General features: G+C 35.6%; 1 protein-coding gene across 2 annotated transcripts; it reads right to left on the bottom strand.

Moving 5' to 3' along the window:
- Window positions 1–3,730: 3,730 nt before the first annotated feature.
- On the bottom strand, window positions 3,731–14,146 carry LOC116168330 (alpha-(1,6)-fucosyltransferase-like). Of its 2 annotated transcripts, XM_031484101.1 has the most exons (9): window positions 13,572–14,146; window positions 13,404–13,522; window positions 11,947–12,209; window positions 11,643–11,900; window positions 11,427–11,592; window positions 8,424–8,586; window positions 8,064–8,301; window positions 7,723–8,017; window positions 3,731–7,675 (listed from the first exon to the last, which is right to left on the bottom strand). In XM_031484101.1, exons 3-9 carry the CDS (start codon window positions 12,186–12,188, stop codon window positions 7,352–7,354), a joined length of 1,686 nt encoding a protein of 561 aa, XP_031339961.1. In that variant the 5' UTR covers window positions 12,189–12,209; window positions 13,404–13,522; window positions 13,572–14,146; the 3' UTR covers window positions 3,731–7,351. The 2 variants fall into 2 exon arrangements, with proteins under 2 accessions (XP_031339961.1, XP_031339960.1); XM_031484100.1 differs by having other exon boundaries at window positions 13,404–14,146.
- Between the last annotated feature and the right edge of the window lie 6,540 nt (window positions 14,147–20,686).

Below are 20,686 nucleotides of genomic sequence, written 5' to 3'. Positions count from 1 at the left end.
TTGATCTTATGAATATTACCAACGTGATTCTGACAAACGCATGCGGATTTTCAGATAATAGGCAAAAATTAATGAAGTTGTTCCCGGTTATTAAAAATAACGAAGTTGAAATTTTAATGAACAATGGAGCTTGATGTTTACAAAGGGCGCAATTTAATATTCGTACACTGGCTTATATCTAGCCGTGCTTTGTTTGTTCCATGTTTAAGTCCTAAGCAATACCAGCACGATTGTCTTTTCGCAACAGTATTATTTAATTCACGGTGATTATTGTCATTTACAAGCGCCTTTATTCTGTGCAGCGTTATAAACTTGATCAATCCATCTTGCTTAATTTTCCATTATCCAATGTAAAGGAATGCGCGCACTCATTTTCTGCAGATAGAGTTGCAACGGCAAATCCGGAAGATTTATTAGATTTTTCTCACCCCTCATAATGCACTTTGAATAATTATCGTTAGTAATCTAAAATTCAGTTGACTTTCCAAGAAATATCTTAAAATCATGGAACGTAGCATGTAGCAATGTAAATATTTAATTTTGAAAGTGAATTCGTTTGAGCTACGCCTCTGGATTAATTGCTTTGTTATCAAGTGACATGTATTGGGATGTTAATTGATTTGGTTTGGGTTCATTTAGCGTTGTAAATCACGTTTGGTGGCGATTGTGAAATAATTGGAATTATGTTAGCACGATTTAATCATGTATGAGGAGTTTTTTTATGTCAATGTACCTATTCTGTTATTGTTTGTTTTTAGGACGATTAGTGAAGAGAAATTTAGGTTCTTGACATCTTAGCCCCGAAAATCAATGAATGTCGACTCCACTTTCCTGGCCAGATCTTTCAATAGTTAATTTCATTTCAGTTCCCTCTACGTATTAAGAAAAACAGCAGTACCAACGTTTCCGTAAACTAATGTTTTAATTTAATATTTTAATATACCAAGTATGTTGCGAATAATTAAAACAATTGGTTACGTGAAAATTGCACAACATTTAAAGCGTGCATGACCTTCTATTACCTGCAATCTAAAAAATGCTTAAATCAGTTTTTGAATAAATTAAATAATACATCCAGAGACACCTACTAATTAGTTAATCATGAACGCAATAGTTTTTTTTATTTGTTTCATTCGATCGCTTGTTGTGTGGTATGTGTATTCTGACCCTGAGTGCCGATTGTTATTTGATTGCTTTTACGTAATAAATGTGTTTCATCTGGAATAATCTTATGTGTGTTTAATCAAGAGCAAATTACGACCTAGATAAGAATTCTCATTCTAAATTTTCTGTTGATACCCAGGTGTACGTTGTATTTTGGGGCTCCTATTTTTTATTGTTTATGTAAATTCGTGCAAGTGCAAAAATCCTCGTCGCTCATGCTTCTTGTTAAAATATTACTTAGCAACGTGTTTTTTTCAATTTTTTTTGGTAAAAATTAGATGCCCTCTGATATTGCGTGCGAACAACTTGTAAGGTTCCTACAATGTCCAAAAAGGTTCCAGCCTCTTTTTCAGTAAGAGTTTTAAAAAGATGTATGAAATTTCTGTCACACAAAGAATGCTTTTAAAATGATTCGTAAGATTTTACGATTTCTAAGATATTTTAAGAAATTCTAGAATGTGTATGGAACGAGCCATCGATATCGGTTTTAAAAAAACAATTATATAGCCCATTCATTATCATATTTGCAACGTTGTATTAGGTACACATTAATATCTTCACACAGGTTACAGGTTCTTCTGTTCTGAAGTTCAAGATGGACTGCCTTATCATAATTACATTAGAAATTTCCTTAAATGGAAAGTAATTTCAATAATATATTTTATATGGCTTCTGCTATAAAATAAAGTTTTGTATTATACACGACGATAAAGGGAAACTAACCATCTCGTGAATTAACATATTTTACTCAATGGTTAAAATATCCCTTTAAGGTCTTGTATAATAAGTATTATATTCTGCTACAAATGGAAATGAACGTTGATAATTATTGCACTTGAGGAGGATCCAGATTATATTTGCCTAGAGGAACTGACGCAATAAAGCCCTGCCATCTCTAATTCCAAATTTCCATTATTTTATTTTTGAATAGTTGAGGACCATTCGTCCATAATTTACACTATATCGGCTTCGAGACGGCGCTTATATTAAATTTTAATTCGCTACAAAGACCGCACACAGTAGAAAAATTTAGTTTCCGGTACAATGAAGTGATTAAATGGAATGCACAATACGAGTAGAAGTTTCTATGCACTGCTCGCAGTCTTGTTTGATAGGATGTTCTGAAAAGGAATGAAAGCAATTCTGACAATAGAATGGAAGGTAAATGGATTACTGGAATGGGAAACATTTAATCTTTACCTATAAATTTCATGTTATAAAATTGTTTGGTTCAATCGCGTATCACTATATTTCAAAAACATACGATTTGAGGTTTAGACGGCTGGCGTAAAGGTGATTTTACATGCGTCCGATATTGTCGGTATGTTAACAACAGTCTGTCATTAGGTTAGGTTTGATTGAACTTCATAGCGATGGAGTTACCTGAACCATCCCCTAACCGTCTCCTTACTGTAAGATTTTTAAAAATGAGCTACCACAACATAATAGATTAATCATTGATTAGGCGCATCCGACCTCATATTGAGGTTTGAAAAATGAGGACCCTTATCATCGATGGTGAATGAGTCAGTTATATCGTATGTGAATTCGTTCTAACTCCATACAAAGCGTATGTGAAAAATACATTCTTAGGAGACGTAGATACGTCGAGCACGTACTCTACTTTTGTGACTAACCACGCTTTCATGCTTGCATTCAATATCAGTCTGGAGGTTTGCTAGTTTTATTAACTCCGGCGCTAGGAACGAAAAATAGTACGAGGAGTATTTGAAGTTACTAAAAAAGTTGTAAGAAAGTTTATTTTCTATAATTAAATCAATTCATTCTGGATGTTTCTGAGCCAGTCAATTTTTAAGTACAAATTGAATGCAATATCCTAATAGTAGAGCACCAACGACGCTTTGTGTTAGAGGGACGTTATACGTAACATTGTTACAAAGCAGCTCAAAAGCGAGGATTCAAAAGTTATCCTGCTCTTGCGGAATTTCCCGTTTTTCCGCATGACATCGTATAAAAAAGGAAAACTGACTGACTAAGTAAATGGATTGCTACCAATGGAATTACAGCCGGTTCGCTCCTATGAAATAAAACAGCGACACATTATTGAAAAAGTAAAATTAGATTAAGTACTAATAATGTGAAACGCACTTACAAGTAATGAAATTGGTTTATACACGTAATTACCCTCCCTTTTACATTGGCGGACAAACCTGCTACAGTCGTCATGCTTATATCGGCATTACTGCTATAGCAGACGTATTTTATATATATATATACGTATATATTAGTGCATACCGGCTTCAGCAGGCAAGATCTGCGTATGATTCTTATGAAAGCATATAAAAGGTGTCCCAGTAGGCGGAGAAAAAAATGGAATTTTGCCGAAATTTCGTTCAGGTGAGGTGGAAGGGGTTACTGTAGCGGGTGCCCAGCGAAACCTGCATTTTGCACAAGACCAAAATTGCTGTGCCATGAGACAGTGTCTGCTATATCCATCCTCTGTTTTTTTTTTGCAAAAATTTAAACAAAAATCATGTTTATGTACACAATTCAATCTGTATTTATATTAATAAACTTGAGTTTAACAAAAAAATATTTAGACGTTTTCGTCTATCCGCAAATGTGTTAAGACAGGACATCCTCGTTCCATTTAGGTTGGAAACTATTTGCAAATGTTAGAATTGGTTCAGCAGGTCTTCACTTTATTTTTTTCAAAGCAGCCTCCTTTTTTTCTGTTCGCCAATAGATGTCACACTTAAAAAGTAGTAGTAGTTTGTGATTATATTCTAATTTATTCGCATTATTTTTCTAGATGATGATTGACGCAACTCGTCATTGGACAATTATACTAATCACTAAGTGCAGGGATGATAAGTAATTATTTATGTATTCACATCTGGCTGTTGCCCTGTATGTGTCGCCTACCCGTTTATTCCGGGGGGATTTTTACATTTTGTCTCCTCAACAGATTGCACTGCTAGCGTAATATTAGTCAAATTCAAATCTGTGACAACATGTGGACAAATTCCTCACTATCTGTGTCCTTGCATTTTAAAAATTCTATGTATAAGTCGACATTATCCAGTAAAGCGCACTGATATCTTTAGGCATTCGACCTTTTAATTGATTAGGTAAGTGTATGTTACTGTATCCTTTTGAAATTATGCATTTCATTTAATGATAATAGATTTAGTGTATTTGATAACGCCCTAGATAACGCCACACATGTTGGCGTGGCGTTGTTCTCCATTTCTAATCGACCTTTTTATTAATTAGAATTGAATATCCCGATTACGACTAAATCTCTCGATCACGACTACATCTCCCAAATTAAGACTTATCTCGAATTACGACAAAATAAAAAATGACGGACGACGACCGGTGAGTTTGTATCACTAGACCTCAGCGACCCATACGTAAAGTAACCGCGAAGGGATCATTCCGGTTTAGTGTTACGGTAGGTTTTTTTTGCTGCTTCCTTTTTCCCGGACTTTTCCGTTTGGATTTCCGCCCTGTATTTATTTTATAACATATGTTAAATTGACATTTTAATAAGTTTGAATGAGTTGACTAAGTCGCTTTTTAACCGAGGTTAGATAAGTCATAACTTTAATCGTACAGATTATAGCGAAAGATTGTGCATTCTAATGACATCTGTCATTCTTATTTCAAATGGTACGCGTAACACTATATATAGTGTATACCACCTTCCTAAAGAGATAAGTATAAGAGCATTGTATTCTTCTTCTTATGAGTTGTGGTGTCACTGTTATTGCGTTGTCCAGAAACGTTCAGCGCCACGGTTCTATTACATACCCTTACCCATTCTCTTTAATTGGACAGGTTGATTGGCATACAACAAAAAACTAAACCTCTCGCCAGGAAAGATTGCCGGTATATACTGATAGTCATTTCACACGATGTCTTCCTATTCGATGGAGCTCTTTTATCTCCCTGCATTCATTTAGCAGCCATTGCTACCTTGCCCCTTTGGTTTATCTCCTTCATTTATTATTATTCGGTATTTCTTTCTTCCTTCTGCCGTATTTTGCCATTTATACTCCCTCCTTTCTTCAAATTTATTAATCATTTCAAATGTTATCCATGGCTTCTTTGCTTTTTTTTCCTTTCCTATACACCCACCTCCTCAGCCACTGCGATTATCTCATTCTTCATACTCTTCCTTTTGTCTTCTGTAGTTTCATGATTCTTCATTGCAACCTCCCTTTTCATTTGAATTCCTATATATTCGTTATCCATCTCCCTTAATTTTACCAGATCGCATTCCTTTACTCTTTTTTGTGACATTAATACTTTTCATAATAGTCTAATAAGCGAAATATTATTAGAATACGTGCATTGTAAGTAAAGGTACTTGTAGACGTGCCAATGGCCACTAGTAGTCGAGGCACACAAATTAAATTAAAAAAAAAAAAATTCTATTTCTAATTCTGCCAACAAAAGAACGTGGCAATCCACACACATTTTTCACCCATTTGGATATCTCTGTTCAATCATAATGAAATCAATCCGCTTTCGGTATCTGTCTCCAGAGGATTTCCGGCTGTAAAGTTTCCCTTTATGATGATCGAACCAAGTGTGGCCTATGACCATCTTCTTTTCTTTGCATCATTCCTTGATCTTAATCCACAATCTCTAACGGCTCTGTCCACTCTACCTTCTCCAATACTAGCGTTCCAGTGTCTCATCACTATTTTGCACCCACCTCTCGCTTCTTTCTCCATTAGAACATTCTATTTTCTCGTACATTTCTTCTATTTTGTTAGCTTCATAAGTACTAGTTGACATGTACACTTGTACAACAAAAGACTTTTTGGTACAGTACTTAATCGTGCTTGCTTCTCCTTCACAAATAACTTTCTCCACTACTCTCTCCACGCCACTCCTTCATTGACCAAAATGCCCACTCCATTCTTGCCTTTAGTAGTTCCGCTGTAGCAAAACATCATTCCGTCTTCTTGTATCAGTCCAGTTTACTTGGCTTACTCCAAAAATATCCAATCTATTTCGTTCCATATCCCTATTTTCAGTCTGCTCTTTGCACTCTTTGTAGGGTTCCCCGAATACTGTCTCGTCCGGAGATCCGAATGAGAAAGTATATTAACTTCGAAATATTTAGCATTCGAGGAATCCATACTAAATAAATGTATACTCGGCTATCAATGGGGTGGTCTACCCATCCTAATATCGATGGTCATTTTATAACCCTCGGGGACATTTATTTTATGCGTACCAGTATATGATTATTTTTTAGAGGTAGGGTTTTGATCTATTATACATGCTTTTTATACAGAAGTGGAGGGTTATCCTGCCAAAGGTTTAAGAAATTAATTTGTTGTTGATGGTTGTGGTAGTTGTCGACCTAAATACAACAACGCATCTTCCAAGGTGTTTGTAATCTTCGTTAAAATGTTAGGGTGGATACAAATTAAGCCATTCGTTCCTCTTTAATCGCCAAATTTGTTTACAAGAGGATTCTTACGTCGTTCGAAATAATGAAAGTTTCATGAAAGTGTCCGTGCAATTTCGAGCAGCATAATTAGAATAGTAGCTTATTTGTTGAATTTTAGGGCCTGCTACTTTATAAACGGCCACAAATTTGTAACATTGTTTTAAATAAAACGATAAACTAGTACTTCCGCCGAAAGAAGGAATTATTTATCTATTTTGCTCAATTTGTTTCCAGCGTCACTGGCATTGTGCGTAAGTTAGACCAGAACGATCTAGGAGTTAATTATTGTAGTAGGGTTGCTAATTAGCTTTTGAAATACACCGATAATTACCGTTTAGCAAATCCTGTTCGCCGTGCAAGTCACGTTATCAGAATTAATAGTTAATACGATAACACTATGTACGCTATTTGAAATTAAAAAAGAACACTTTTGGAAAGATTACGGACTGGTAATCTTTGCTCACGACACGAAGTTAAGATAAGTTTATAATCTCTTTAGTAAGTTGAGGGCTCTTCGTCCTAGACGTCGTATGTGATTTAGGCAAGGGTTAATTGTTCGTTTGATCCGTTGGTATCCAATACTTACAAATAATTGACATAGGTACTGTGATTACAGATAGTTTAATAACTAATAAGTTATGAAGGTAGGATTCGAGCAATTACTAAAATGTGAAATAAGGTAAAGTAGGTATTATTGTATCCTTTATGCCAAATTTGAGAAAGAGGAAATTGGCGATAAACCGAAAAAAATTGTTAAATAGTGTACTCAATTTCAGAGTACGTTGGAAATTTTACAGTCTCAATCTCTATTTCAACTTTATGGGATGGAAACAACCCCCATCTGTTCGTACGCAAATTTCTCCCCAAAGAATAACCATCCCAATTGTTACGCCAAAGGTCGATTAAGTCGTTCAGTTCAAGATCAATTTCCTCTTCACTTTCGCTTTGGTGTACCCGTATCGCTTTTCGCATATTGTGCAGTTGCTGTGAGTAGAAGTATACGTCGTCTAGCGATCGACATTTTGCCGAGGCGTCTGGTTGCTTGGTTTGCATCAACTCGTAAGCTAATCTGCAGGTCTGGAAAAATAAAGTTTACAAACGGGGCATTGTAGTTCATTATTTACTTCGGAGGAAAATGAGCAAACTAGAAAGTCCGTCAACGAGAGTATGTGCAAATCTATAATGAAGTTGAGTAAACCACTCGACGTTTCCGTTCTCTTGGTGTGAAATATTACTTGATAATCAGGGTATCTTTTTGTTAAATCGGAAATTACTTGAACATCATCAGCAGCGACATAAATTCTCCTTTTTGTTACAATCTGTTTTAACTCCAGCTGATTGTAATAGCGCTCGACTTCCCACATGTGCTCGTCCAGTGTCAAGCTTAAATCCCCACTACCAGTTTTTGCTAAGTGTACACTAAAACTTGTTTAAGCACCGTCATATTTTGGAACTGAATACGTACCCTACGATTGGATTCTTTAGCTTTAGACTTCGCATCGTGGCTTCGATGTAATCTGTCGTATTGTTTTGGTAGCGTAAAACATATTGTAGAACGTGTCCAACCCACCATACGATTGGATTTCCATGCAATCGTGTTAGTCTTGGCGCCAAGTCTTCTGGTACCGCCTGAGGAGCATATTGGGATCTTGGATTCATTGATTGCACATTTGGGATTGAAATTACTTGTGAAGTTTCTTTTCCTAAAATTAACATTGTACGTTGACAATCTTGAGCAGATAAATTAAATCAGTCCATGTGACGCTAAAGTTTCTTTTCCTATCTTACGCATAACATGAAACAATTTCAAGAGGGATGAACTTACCAGGCCAAATGTCAGCACTATCGTAATTCATTGTACATGTCTCGCTGAGAGGTTTAAATACCCCTTCAAATCCCTCAAATTTAAGTATAACCGTTCTTTGAGTACCATACCCCACAATAAAGCACGACACCAGACGATGAATTTGACAACCATAACTGCAATCCTGCGAAATAAACGTGGCCATTAACAGGTTAATTTTTACAATATCGGGGCAAAGCTCTGTGTTGGTAGATTTGGCTTTTGGTGAAACTATCTCGCAGAGTGCCTATTTCATTAGTTTAGAGTGAGAACATTAAAATCCGTCGCTCCTCCAACCCCACTCCCCTTCTTCTGAAATATAACCGAAAAACTGAAAATGTCAAATTTCGTTTTCATTTTCCCTAGCTTAAACGGTCGGAGACTTTATATAGACATGTTTTTGGTATTATATTTATATTATTCATTTATACTGCTTTCGTTTGGGAGCGAGAAAATGTGAGCGGAATATCCATTAAAATTTGTTGTTATACATTGCACAAACATGTAATAACAAGGACCGTTTCTATTTGCGAATTTACACGGCATTCTAATCTAAATTAGCATTGAGAATCTCTTTGAGCCTTGGAATAATTAAGTGCCATATTATGAACATTTTGATCCGTTTATATAAATTTATTATAAAATAAGTGGACATTATAAATGTGGATTTTCTCCGACCTCTTATAAAGAGGAATTTTGAATCTTATTGAAACTGAGTGGCAACCATTTTATATTAGCTGCTCGCAAAAATTCAAGGGATCGTTGTGCAACATTGGGTTCAAATTGTAATACGAGTAATCATTCTTCACTGAGGCATTTTAATTCAATAGCGTCTGTCCGTTCTTTTTGTTGTTGTTGCTTGTCCATTTAATGGCATCGCACCACTTCACATCAAAGTAATAATTCAATCTTGTTCGGCATTTATGTGGGAGCTAATCGGTTGCTGCTGTTCACTTGCTCCGTATTAAGACAGGAACGCCATGCAACAAAATTCTCTCTTGTGCATACGTGCCTGTCTGATTAGCTTTCGTTGCATCTAGAATCTGAATTGCATGTGCATAAGAACGCAAGGGACCAATAAATCAATATAGTATAAATTGTGATAATCGCACGGATATTGATTGATTTCTCATTCTATGGGCAATGATTTAATTGATTAAAACAAAGGGGATTTCCATTTATATTACTTTGTGTCCCATTTATTGTCTGTACATAATAATAATCGTATATTGGCTTGTGTTATTGCTTTAAAAAATGTGTATACGTGCCAGAAAAGGGGAGTATTGCATAATATTTATTTATTATACCAGACGATAAAGGGGTGTTTTAACCAATTAACTTTCACGAGATAAATTTCCCTTTATCGTACAATTTCTGAAAATTCTGTAGGTATTTAATTTAGACGTCCAAAATATCAAGTTTAGGTTCTCGCGTCGTTTCCATGGCAACAATATTTTATTCTGTTCTGAAGTTCATTTTATATCGGGCTCTGCGTCCCATTTTTAATAAGAAAGGCGTGTCATTGAAATGCACAATGATTTTATTCACTTTATCTACCCTTTACGACACTTCTCCTAGCTCGGGATTTTATAGGCGATACGAGAAAGACCACGTTCGTATATCACACTCGGTAATAGCGCCCAAATCTCGCCGTCTCCACATCATAAAGCCCCGTCCTTAAAGTTGTTAATCACACGGCCCGATAGGTTTCTGTACATTCCTCGTTTTTCAACCTCGATCTTCTACGGGTCCTCATTTGCTGCCAGCCAGCCGGCCGGCCATAGTGGGATTAAAAGCTACCTTTTTTACAAATAAATTTGCAAAAATGCGCTAAAAATCGAAAGAATCTGAGGAAAAATCTGACGGAACTTAACTAACTATAGGATCTAATGAGTTTGAAGAATCCAAAGCATCGAAAGCAAAGAGAATAATTGAAAAACTCGAAGAAATGTAAAAATGAGAAGAAGCAGAGGAATCGACAGTTCACGCAAATGACTCGTAGAAACTGAAAAATCAAACCAATTTGAAGAAAAGAAGCAACCCGAAGAACTATAAGAATATTGAAAACTTGAAGAATCTTATGTATATAATTCAAAAGAATGGGAAACCTATGAATAATAGAAAGTAAAGACTAAAGTCGAACGGAAAACCGAATAAGCCGAATAACCGTAAATATCCGATTAATTTTGTAGTAGTACAGAATTTGAGAAATCTAAAAACTGGGATAATTTAACGAATCGAAAGAATAATAGACATTGTGATGAAAAATCTGGAGACACGGAAAAAATGGGCAAAGTGATGAATCGGAAGTAACTAGGAACCTAAAGAATTGGAAAGATTGAGTAATTAGAAGGACTAAAAGTGAAGAACACCCAGTGAGATTTTAAAAAAGAAATACAAGGAAGGTGCTGAACAGTAAAGGCAAAACAAAAAATGGAACTCTTTAAAGAATTGAAAGAAAACAAATCCGAAAAACTCGAAAGGATCAGAAAAATTGAAATAATGTTATCAATACCCCAGAAGAAACTAAGGTATCCAGAAGAGAGAGAGAGGAAATAAGTAATGGAGTGAAGAAGGGAGTATATGTGCCGAAAACAAGTAGAACAATCGGAACAAAGCAAAAAAAGAAATATTAGACGAAGACCAAAAGAAAGAGAACTGGATGATTTGAAAAAAAGGAGGAGAAATAAAGGCACAAGAAGAAGAGCAAGTCGACATAGAGAGGGGGTAAAATTTAAGTTAGAGGATGTTTTTAGTGTTTTTCCGAAACACATTTTGTATTTCTAAACATAATGATTTCTAGCATATGAAACATGAAAAAATTTACTCTTTAAGTAATAGTACCAAATCAGAAAATAAATCTCACGGATTTACATCTGTAAATACTTTCTCTAACCGCATATACGCGTGGAAACCAAGCAGAGGTGAATTGATAATGTTATTCAGGTTTGTGAAGGTTGTAGAAGAGAATAAAAGGAAACTTACCTGTTCAACATGGCAAATTAATTTTTTTGCTGTTTTGCAATTCTGGGGATTTTGTAAATAATTGAATCGTCGCCACACTAATCCAGCTAAATCATCTCTTTCTGCTCGTCTCCAGTCCTTGTAACCATCCTTCTGCATCACTTCATCAATATCGCTTAACAGAGCCCTTCAAATTTGATAATGAGTAACATTTTAGTATAAAGCGTTCGCTCCTACTGCGTATGATCTAGTGCCATCGCTAAGATGTCATCCAAAGTCGGTTTTAGTGATTCCGCAGCTTCCGATTTCATTTTTTGGAGTTGTGCCTTTACAAAATACCAAAACTCGTTAATATTATTTTTTATATGTCTTTGCAAATGTTGGTACTCTGTGGAGGGTCTCTTTAAGGGAACTTTACTTCCATTTGACGAGGAAAGTATCTCTAGACGTTCTTCTAGGTCGTGTAGCGTCCCTTCTTTATCGATAGTAATGTCACTGCAACCTAAATGATGATTACTGTAATTTATGGCGCGCCACTCACATCTTTTCAAAATCTCTCAATATCTTCAGAAGTTGCCGGTTGCGCCTCTGCAATTCCACTAAAAGGGACTGTGCGCTACTTAAACGGTCGATGTATATGGCAGTAGCAGGTTCCTGTGTGTTTTCCAAAAGGAGGCATAATACTACAAAAACGCTAAATAACGAAAAAAGCACCCAGCGACGTTTCCACTGTACAAAGGAATTTGATAAGCGTTGTCCTTCAAGAAATATTCGAGCCACCATTGTACACTAACACTAAAATGGCTGAAAATAGAAAATAATGCCAATATATAAATAAATCGGTACCAAACACGGTAGTGTGAAATTGTTTACTATTTTTAGTTTTAATGTGAATGGAACGTGCTGTGTACGTAAGATTATTTTCCCATTCTGTATTGCTACGTATCTGTTTAGATAGACTGGTGGGATCATTCTCCCAGCTAACTTTTTACAGTACTATTAAGATTATTGTACCATTTTTAAATGCTCAATAAGCAACGTAGCTACAAAAAGGTGCATTAGATAAAAATACAATGGGAGAAGGAATGTATTCATAATGATCCAAAGCGTGGAAAACCTTTGAATCCACTCTCCCATAAAACAAGAGTGCACACAATTGGTTTATAAAGGCTCTCTACCACCTAAAAAGGCGTTACACAAATTTATATCGGGAAGGGGAGGGGGGAGCTATGGTTACAAATTTTTGGTAATTCTCATAATTGAGTAGCCAAAGGGATGGAGGATGTCCACAAAGACACAATTAAGAACTTGAACGTCTGCTTCTGCACAACGGCTGTAGCGTGCATAAAGCATAAATTGTCCAATCAACTATCGCGGTTTTAAGGCACCGTATCTTTCCCGATCTCTCCCCCGTCCCTATGACGTCTTTTCAAAACAAAACAAAAACGCTTAAGAGGATGTCGCTTTTTACCGAATGATGACTTGGAAAATGCTGTGGAGTCGTATTCCTCAGAATTATCATAATAGTTATTTACATAAAAATTAGAAAAATGACGATGAAATATTGAATTAATTTCCGGGTCAGGTAATGACATTTTACTGACGAGGATTGTATTAAATTTTACCCGAAATCATCTCTTAATACAACATTTCAATTTTTATAGATAACTTTAATTTAATGTCAATCTGTAAGTGATGACATGAGTCATTATAGACCTTTGGAAATATCAAAAAAGTCAAATAGATAATCTAAATTATTCGAAGAGTGTGAATGATTTAAATAATCGGAGTCTGAATAATATGGAGAGCCTTGAGAATTAAAAAAAAATTAAAAAATACGAACAACTCGATAAACTAACAGAAACGCCCCCCTCCCCTCCTGATTGGAAGTTACACTGCACACTTGTACCCTTTGGACAATATTTCTGTTGTCATCAATTTCATTGACTCGTCAAACATAATTTATGATACCTAATATTAAATTGTATGTATACTTACCAAAGAGTCAACAGTAAAGCAAGCAACTGAAGCGGTTAATTGTGTTTACTCGTCGATGCACATTAAATAAACATTCAGATGTACACATTTTCCTAGAGGCAGCGTGCGAATAAAATTAGCTGTACAACGATATTTAACAGTCACATATACTCTGCTGATAAAGCCTACCTTTATTACAATCACTAACTACACAATGTAATCTTGGATAAATAATCCAGCTGTTTCTAGATACTAAGATGAGGGAGTCATTAATGTTTATGTACTACGTTAATCAATGCTTCCATTTAATGTTAATACCTCTTGGTAGGGTACAAATGTAAAGAAAATATAAATCGAATATACAGCGCGCCAACAATTGACCAAATGGCAGGTGGTAGAAATAAGATCGGGAAAAAATCTTCTCCAGGATCAGTAAAAGCTACACTGCAGTTTTTGCGACCTCATGTTTGTCAAATGAGTTTCGGAGTGGACAGAGATACTAAGATACATAATTCACTCCAACCCCATTTTTTTACGAACCCTCAATTGTATACTACATTTTATTTTTAAGCGATTTTAAAATTGATAACGGAACATCAAGTGATGATCACTATAAACTGTTACATATTGCCATGTATAATGGCAAACTGTCACTTAAACCACCCACAAGCGCATTTGTCCAACTAGTGCAGGTACTAACAGAACCTTTAATAGTATATTAAGATACAAGTGTATAAGCAAGTCTTTAAAGCACGCGCAACGAGTAGTGGCACGACGCGAAGCGGAGTGCACTTAACTCTTATCAGGGTCGTAATTTGGACTCTATGAATCACCGGAACACTTGAAAGCCTTAAAAAAGGCTTCTCTTCAGTGACAAACGCTGTATAACCAATTTTAGCACGGCGAAAACAATCTTTAGCTTTCTTCAACGCAACTTTACAATTAAACAAGACAGACTGCCTTTTCAAATACGCTCAAACACGGTAGTATATACCAAAACAAACGGCTACGTTTGAAACGTCCATCACCAAAGAGGCTTGACCAAAAGTCCCCACTTAACCAAATACTGCGTCTTCAAAATAATTAACATCTGCTTACGATAACACGTGTTTATCTTTGACACTTTGACTTTTATTAAACAAAATAACCTTCTAACAATGTCTAGTTATGCACTACGAACTGCTTTTCCAACGACAACGTAACTTCTTTCGTAAACGGACAAACCGCATCAACTTCTGCACTGCGAAACTGCGTTTTTAAACAAATAGTAATTGTTTGGCAACATTAACGCACAGAGAAACACACGCTCTTTACCCATATCATCAACAAAACAGAACGGGACGCGCGTCCCCACTTACGCCGTCAAAGGATCGTGCACCTGTCTTTTTGTTATCTCTTCTAGCGACGAGAAAGAACGCGTGCATTTATTAAATTAGGTCCGATGACTTTTATATCGCAAAACGACCAGATGTTTCTTACATTCTAACGCACAATTTTTATATCTTATAATTTAAATAAATAAATTCACACGAAGAATTTAATTTAAACAAAAAATTAAGCAATTAAGGAAAGCTAAAATCGACAAATAGATCAATTCCGTGATTATTTGTAATAAAATTCTCTAGATTTCAACTAAATTAAAATATTCACACATACACAATGGCCCGTTCTTATTTTCGGTATTGTTCCAACCTAAAAAAACGTCTACCTGACGTTGTTTACACAATATATTATTGCTTTTCAACCACGAAATCAATGCACTTTCTCTAATTGGTGATAAGATGCTGTTTCTTGGTTAGTTGTTTACTACAATTACCAGGAAACTCCATAATTGGAAAAAACTCCGAATTTTCCACATCTTATAGAAACCTAACGGAAGATTCTTGCTAGACTTTAAATTACATAAATTGACACTTAGTTACTGAGTAAGCTCTATTTTTCACTTTTCTTTACATATTCAAATATTAAGAAATTCGTTGAACGTTTACTTTAAATTACAGCGATATAATACCACGTTTTGTTTAGATTGTTTATGACTTCAGAATTAGTTTTCATTTATTATGGAGTATGTAAAACAGTTTGTGTATTTAGAATTATCAGTACCGTAACATCACCGCCACACTGTAAGGTGGGTTGACTATATACCTGGGGTCCAACCTATGAATAGCGTGATAGCATAACCATACCATAGGACATTCTATTTCGGTTTAATGTAAGCCTTCTTCCCTGTTCTATGATCCATCATTGAGATCCGCATTGTAGTTTAACAAAAGATTAAATGCGGAGACCCAGAAACCGCTATACAACCCCTCGACAACAAAGCTGGGTAACGATTTCGAGGTCGTACCAGTAATGCAAAAAGAATATTTAAAAAACAATAATTCCGTTGAGTTTGCTTAAACCAATTTTTAATTGAATCAGAATTTTGCTTGCTGCGTGATCCTTGGTATCTTCAATAGAATTTTTTTGAAATTAGTAAATTTAAGAGGTATTGTTACAAATCATCATCAGAGGTCTTTCTGTAAAGTTTAGTAGAAGCAAAATAGGTACTTTGTAGTTCAAAACTTGATTCTAAAAATTATGTGATTACTTCACCCCACTTACCGAACAACTCCACCGTTTCAGGAACGCTGAACTACATACAAACTACAAAATTACAACATTCTGTGTATTTCAGATATTCATTCTGCTGCTGTTAACACGAAAAACACCTTTGAATGGAACAGCCGCATTGCTAGCTGGGGTTGACATTTCTGATATTTGCCATATCCGCTATTGTGCTAATCACGAACACCTACAATGGCATCAAATTAAACATCTAAATTAAAGTAGGTAATAATAGTCCTAAAGAAATGGTGAGGCACGGCACATCCTATAATTGCTTCGTTTGATACTTTCACGACTGTATCTGAATATTAAAGTGGCATGGCATAGACTAACAACTTTCCAGTGAAATCGAAATTAAATTTTAAGAACGAAGTTATGATTTAGGTAGTCTCGACAATTCAAGCGAAAGTGAAAAGTGAAGAGATGTGCGCAAGAATGTGATTAATAATTTTTATTAATAACTGTTATATTATTTGAATTTAGTTTATGTTGTGGCCGTACTACTACGAATTTTACATAACGACCCAAAGCGGAAATTTGGTTGTGTAAACGTCTATAAAATGCAAAACAAATAATGTACGTTCAATGTATACTTTTCAAATGCAGTTTAGATGAGAACATGTTTGCTAATCATCTATTGAGACTATACATATTCCAATTATTTATTAAATAAAAAATGAAGCATTTGTCAACAGTAACTACAATCACAATTGTTCGTGTATACTTGTCATGTATTGTATTTAAAATTTTACTGTTCTTATCATAACTATGCATGTATGTAATAAATGTAAATACGTTTGTATATACCCTGGGGGTTTATAAATGAATTGAGAGTTATGCCTCTTTTACAATCTCATGATTATTTAATGACAATTTTATATTTGTAGATCATTTGTCCCTGAGGAGCTATCACAAGAAATCTGGAGATTTTTATTACTGCTGGCTATTTGTCGATTCTACTCTCTTTATTCCTTGACGAGATGGTCGCAGATACCGTTTCAGCGGTTACATATTCCACACTTCGGGGCAAGCCTGGCGCTTTGGAGGAATCACACGTAACATTCAATTAATATGTCTGGGCACACGTCACCGCACCGATCTCGCAACGAGTATGTTCCTTAGAACGGCAGTGTGTCGCCCAAAATCGCACATTTTCGGTCGCATGATGGTCGTACTACGAATGCGGTTGATAGTTTATCAGTTGGCTTCGCCAGCTTCAGCAACAGCGAATTGCCAACAATAGCGATTGACTGACACAATTTACCTTCCATCAGCGACTGACTAAGCTGGAGGACAAATTAAAGAGAACGTATAAATTTTGGGGAGTGGCAATTACACCAAAAGAAAGGTTGATGGCGTGTTATTGAATTTGATAAGATTAGGTAACGCAAGAATTAGCAGCGATGGAACAGAGTAAACAGACCCTGATGATGCTGGTGAGGGTCCAAATTGATTGCAAGGAAATGTAAGAGTCGTTTCTTGAAAATCCAGCAACTTGTAATATGGAAAAACATGGGGTCTTCGGGCTTTAGAAGAATGGTATTAAGAGACTTCAGAGGAGGTGCTATACCAGCCATAAATGCATCAACAGAATGTTTTTCTACTTGGTCCCTTGCAAGAGGTCTTCATATTTATATTTTCAAAAAGTTTCAGCAGCTTGTCCAGAGAAAATCTTTCTTAATTCATCGCGAATGGATTCCCACTTCTTATTCGCCTGTAAAAAACATTATAAGTAGATTAATTATGAGTAAAATTAATCAATTTCGTATGTGGTGTAGGAAAAATTAGTAACATATCACGCGTAGTTTGTAATACTAAATAATTGAGACTATTTTTTGTTTCAGGTTCCTTTGCACTGATGAATCTTTCAAAACAATTTCGTTCAGCTATAAATTAAATTAGGAAGACCGACTGTGGCAGCAATAATTCATGACGCCTATAGAACCCGTTTAAATGAAGTCACATATATCAATGCGAACAGAAGAGGAATGGAACGTTATTGCTGATGGATTTTGGACACGATCGCAGTTTCCAAATTGCATCGGGGTTTTGGATGGGAAACACCTTACAATCGAAGCACCGAAAAACTCGGGGAGTACCTATTGCAACTACAAAAAGTAACATATTCGATCTTTTGACTTTAGTTGATCCATTCTATAACTTCATTGCATATGGAAAAATTCTGATGGACGTATTTTTCATAATAAGTCCCTGGATTACGGTATGTACCAAGGCCTCAAATTCGGGCCCCTTTGTACTACCTCCCTGACTAGAGTTGAAATGCGAGAACTTATCAACGTCACACCTCCTAATCTACAACGTTGCATATTCACGATCGTTTATCGGAATCAATTAATTTTTATTTGATAAAGCCCCCGTATCTGCCAAATAATTCTCTCACAGACGTAAGAATTGTTTACAAGTGTTAACTTTTACGTCTTAAATTACAAAAAACCATTAAGACCTACTAAATTATTTAACATGAGGGCAAAAGTAAAACTATAAATAAAATTCATCAATTAGGTGCCTATTTGTAACAAAATTCCACCAGATATTCTGATGAAATTTTGAATAAGTTACGTTAAATACAGGGTGTCCAGCTTGCCACTTTAACCGAAAATTGCGCCACGTCCCCGCATTCTTAAAGTAGTTAGAGCGCCTAGGTAAAAGTAACAAGAAGTTGGTGAAAATTTGGTCACTTATTCTCTGAGAGACGCACTTTCTAATGGTCAAAAGAAAAAAGTGTTCCTATGTGCCGTTTCTGAGATATTTGACAGTAAAAACAGGGTATTTTAACATGGGCTCTTATGGACACACTCGGTTTTTTTGAGCTAGCGAAGGGTTTTGTATCAAGACTTAAATGCGATGGGTCTCATTAGAAGCGAAATTTTGTGATAAATCTAAATATGCACGGAAAAGTACGTGTTCATGATGAAATAAGGAAGATATTTACCGCCGAAGCGGCGTCTGCTCTGACGCGGCGGCACGCTATGCAGCACGCGTTTAAATCTGATGACTTTTCCACTAGGTCTAGTATATAGCTGAGCTAGGACAATCTTTTCCTTCGTCTGCTGAGCACTTTTCTTCACAAAAGGCATGGTGTCTTTCAGAAAGAACGCCAAAACCAGCGATATTTATAAAGGCCTGCACACGTCTTGTTGACACACTGATCGGATCTAGATCAAGATAGCGGCTGGGGATCTCTGGCGCCAACATCGAAAAACCAGATCCACTACACCGACTTCACGTAAAACGCCAAATTGTTTAGTTTCCCGGATTTTACATACGTCTCGCATACGTTTTGATTAAAAATAAATATATTCGTTTAGGATTTACCGCTTACACTGTGAATATTTAGTCGCGGTGTGTCGTCAACATTTAGTGTGCAAAGGTTTGAAACAGGGTCGAAAAGTAGGGAGACTAGTCAAGTTGACTACTGTATATACCTTTTTAAAATTCATGTAAGACGTTTGCATTGTGCTGAGGTACAAAATACCACTCATACCGTATTTCTAATTATGTTTCCTTCATAACAACATTTTTTTGGGGACGTTTACCGTAAGTAATAGATAGGCCGAGTACATGACTTGACCTCAGCCGAACGCGCTCTAACTACTTTAACCAACCGAAGGCATGCCTTTATTGTCGGCATTATTTCAATCTAAATAATCAAAAACAACCCCTTTCGCTATTCCTGGAGTTCGGGTGTTCCTCTTTGAGGAAAAATACGTGTAACGAATAGGCCCTCTGCCTAAGTATCACCACACACAGCTGTATTCGTTCACCATAATTTTGAAGGAAACGCAGAAGTGATAAATATTACGGTACTTTGATTATATTAAATTTACAGTGAACAAACCACCAAAAAATATAGCATAGTTATAGTAGACTTGCTCTTGCCTCTAAAATTCATAGAAAGTTATAGGAACAAAAGGATTGAATTTAAGACGATTCTTACAGTCAAGGTACCTTTATTTTCCCACCACTTAAATACTACTTAATTTTGTAATTTTCTAAATACTTATTTTACAAGAAAACTAATGGTACACGTCACGCTTTACTGGCATTACAATAAGACAATAACAATGAACTAAATTATTTTAAATGAACTGTTAGAACAATCGACGATTGACACCAATTATCCCTTTTTTTGTTTCCAATACACGAAAAAATTCTCTGTTAAAAAATCTGAAAGTGCCGACATAAAAAAAAGTTTGCATGCTTTCAAGTGTAGAACTGGAGTACTCACATTCCCCTTTAAAAGTGTTAAAATAATAACATACCTAATTTAAACGCTCGTTTTTACTAGTTTTCTTGTAAAAAATTAGAAAAATGCAAAATAGAACTTTATTCAATTCTGCTGCATTACGATTCCGCTTTAAGTAATTATTATTATTAATAAATTAACTTAATCGTGTTTTTAAATATCCTTTACTATGCTTTAAATCACAACTGCAAGAGTTTAAATGCAACAAGTTTCGACATAATTTACTCTCAAATGTCATAAAAGTATGTAATCTGCCATCTTTTCATTATATAATCATACGTTCATATATTCTGCGGCTAGATCTATCAACATGAACACGAATTGATATTTAAACAGAATCCACAGAATTACCCCACAAGCCTTGATGCTATTGTAGTGCGCTTCTAATTCTAAACATTGTTAGTAATTACTTTTACGACTCTAGTAGTTT

Source organism: Photinus pyralis, unplaced genomic scaffold (assembly GCF_008802855.1).
Source record: "Photinus pyralis isolate 1611_PpyrPB1 unplaced genomic scaffold, Ppyr1.3 Ppyr1.4_LG4, whole genome shotgun sequence".
Classification (NCBI taxonomy): Eukaryota; Metazoa; Arthropoda; class Insecta; order Coleoptera; family Lampyridae; genus Photinus; species Photinus pyralis.
The sequence above is the reverse complement of the archived record's forward strand: the minus strand, read 5'-3'. Positions and strand labels throughout refer to the sequence as shown.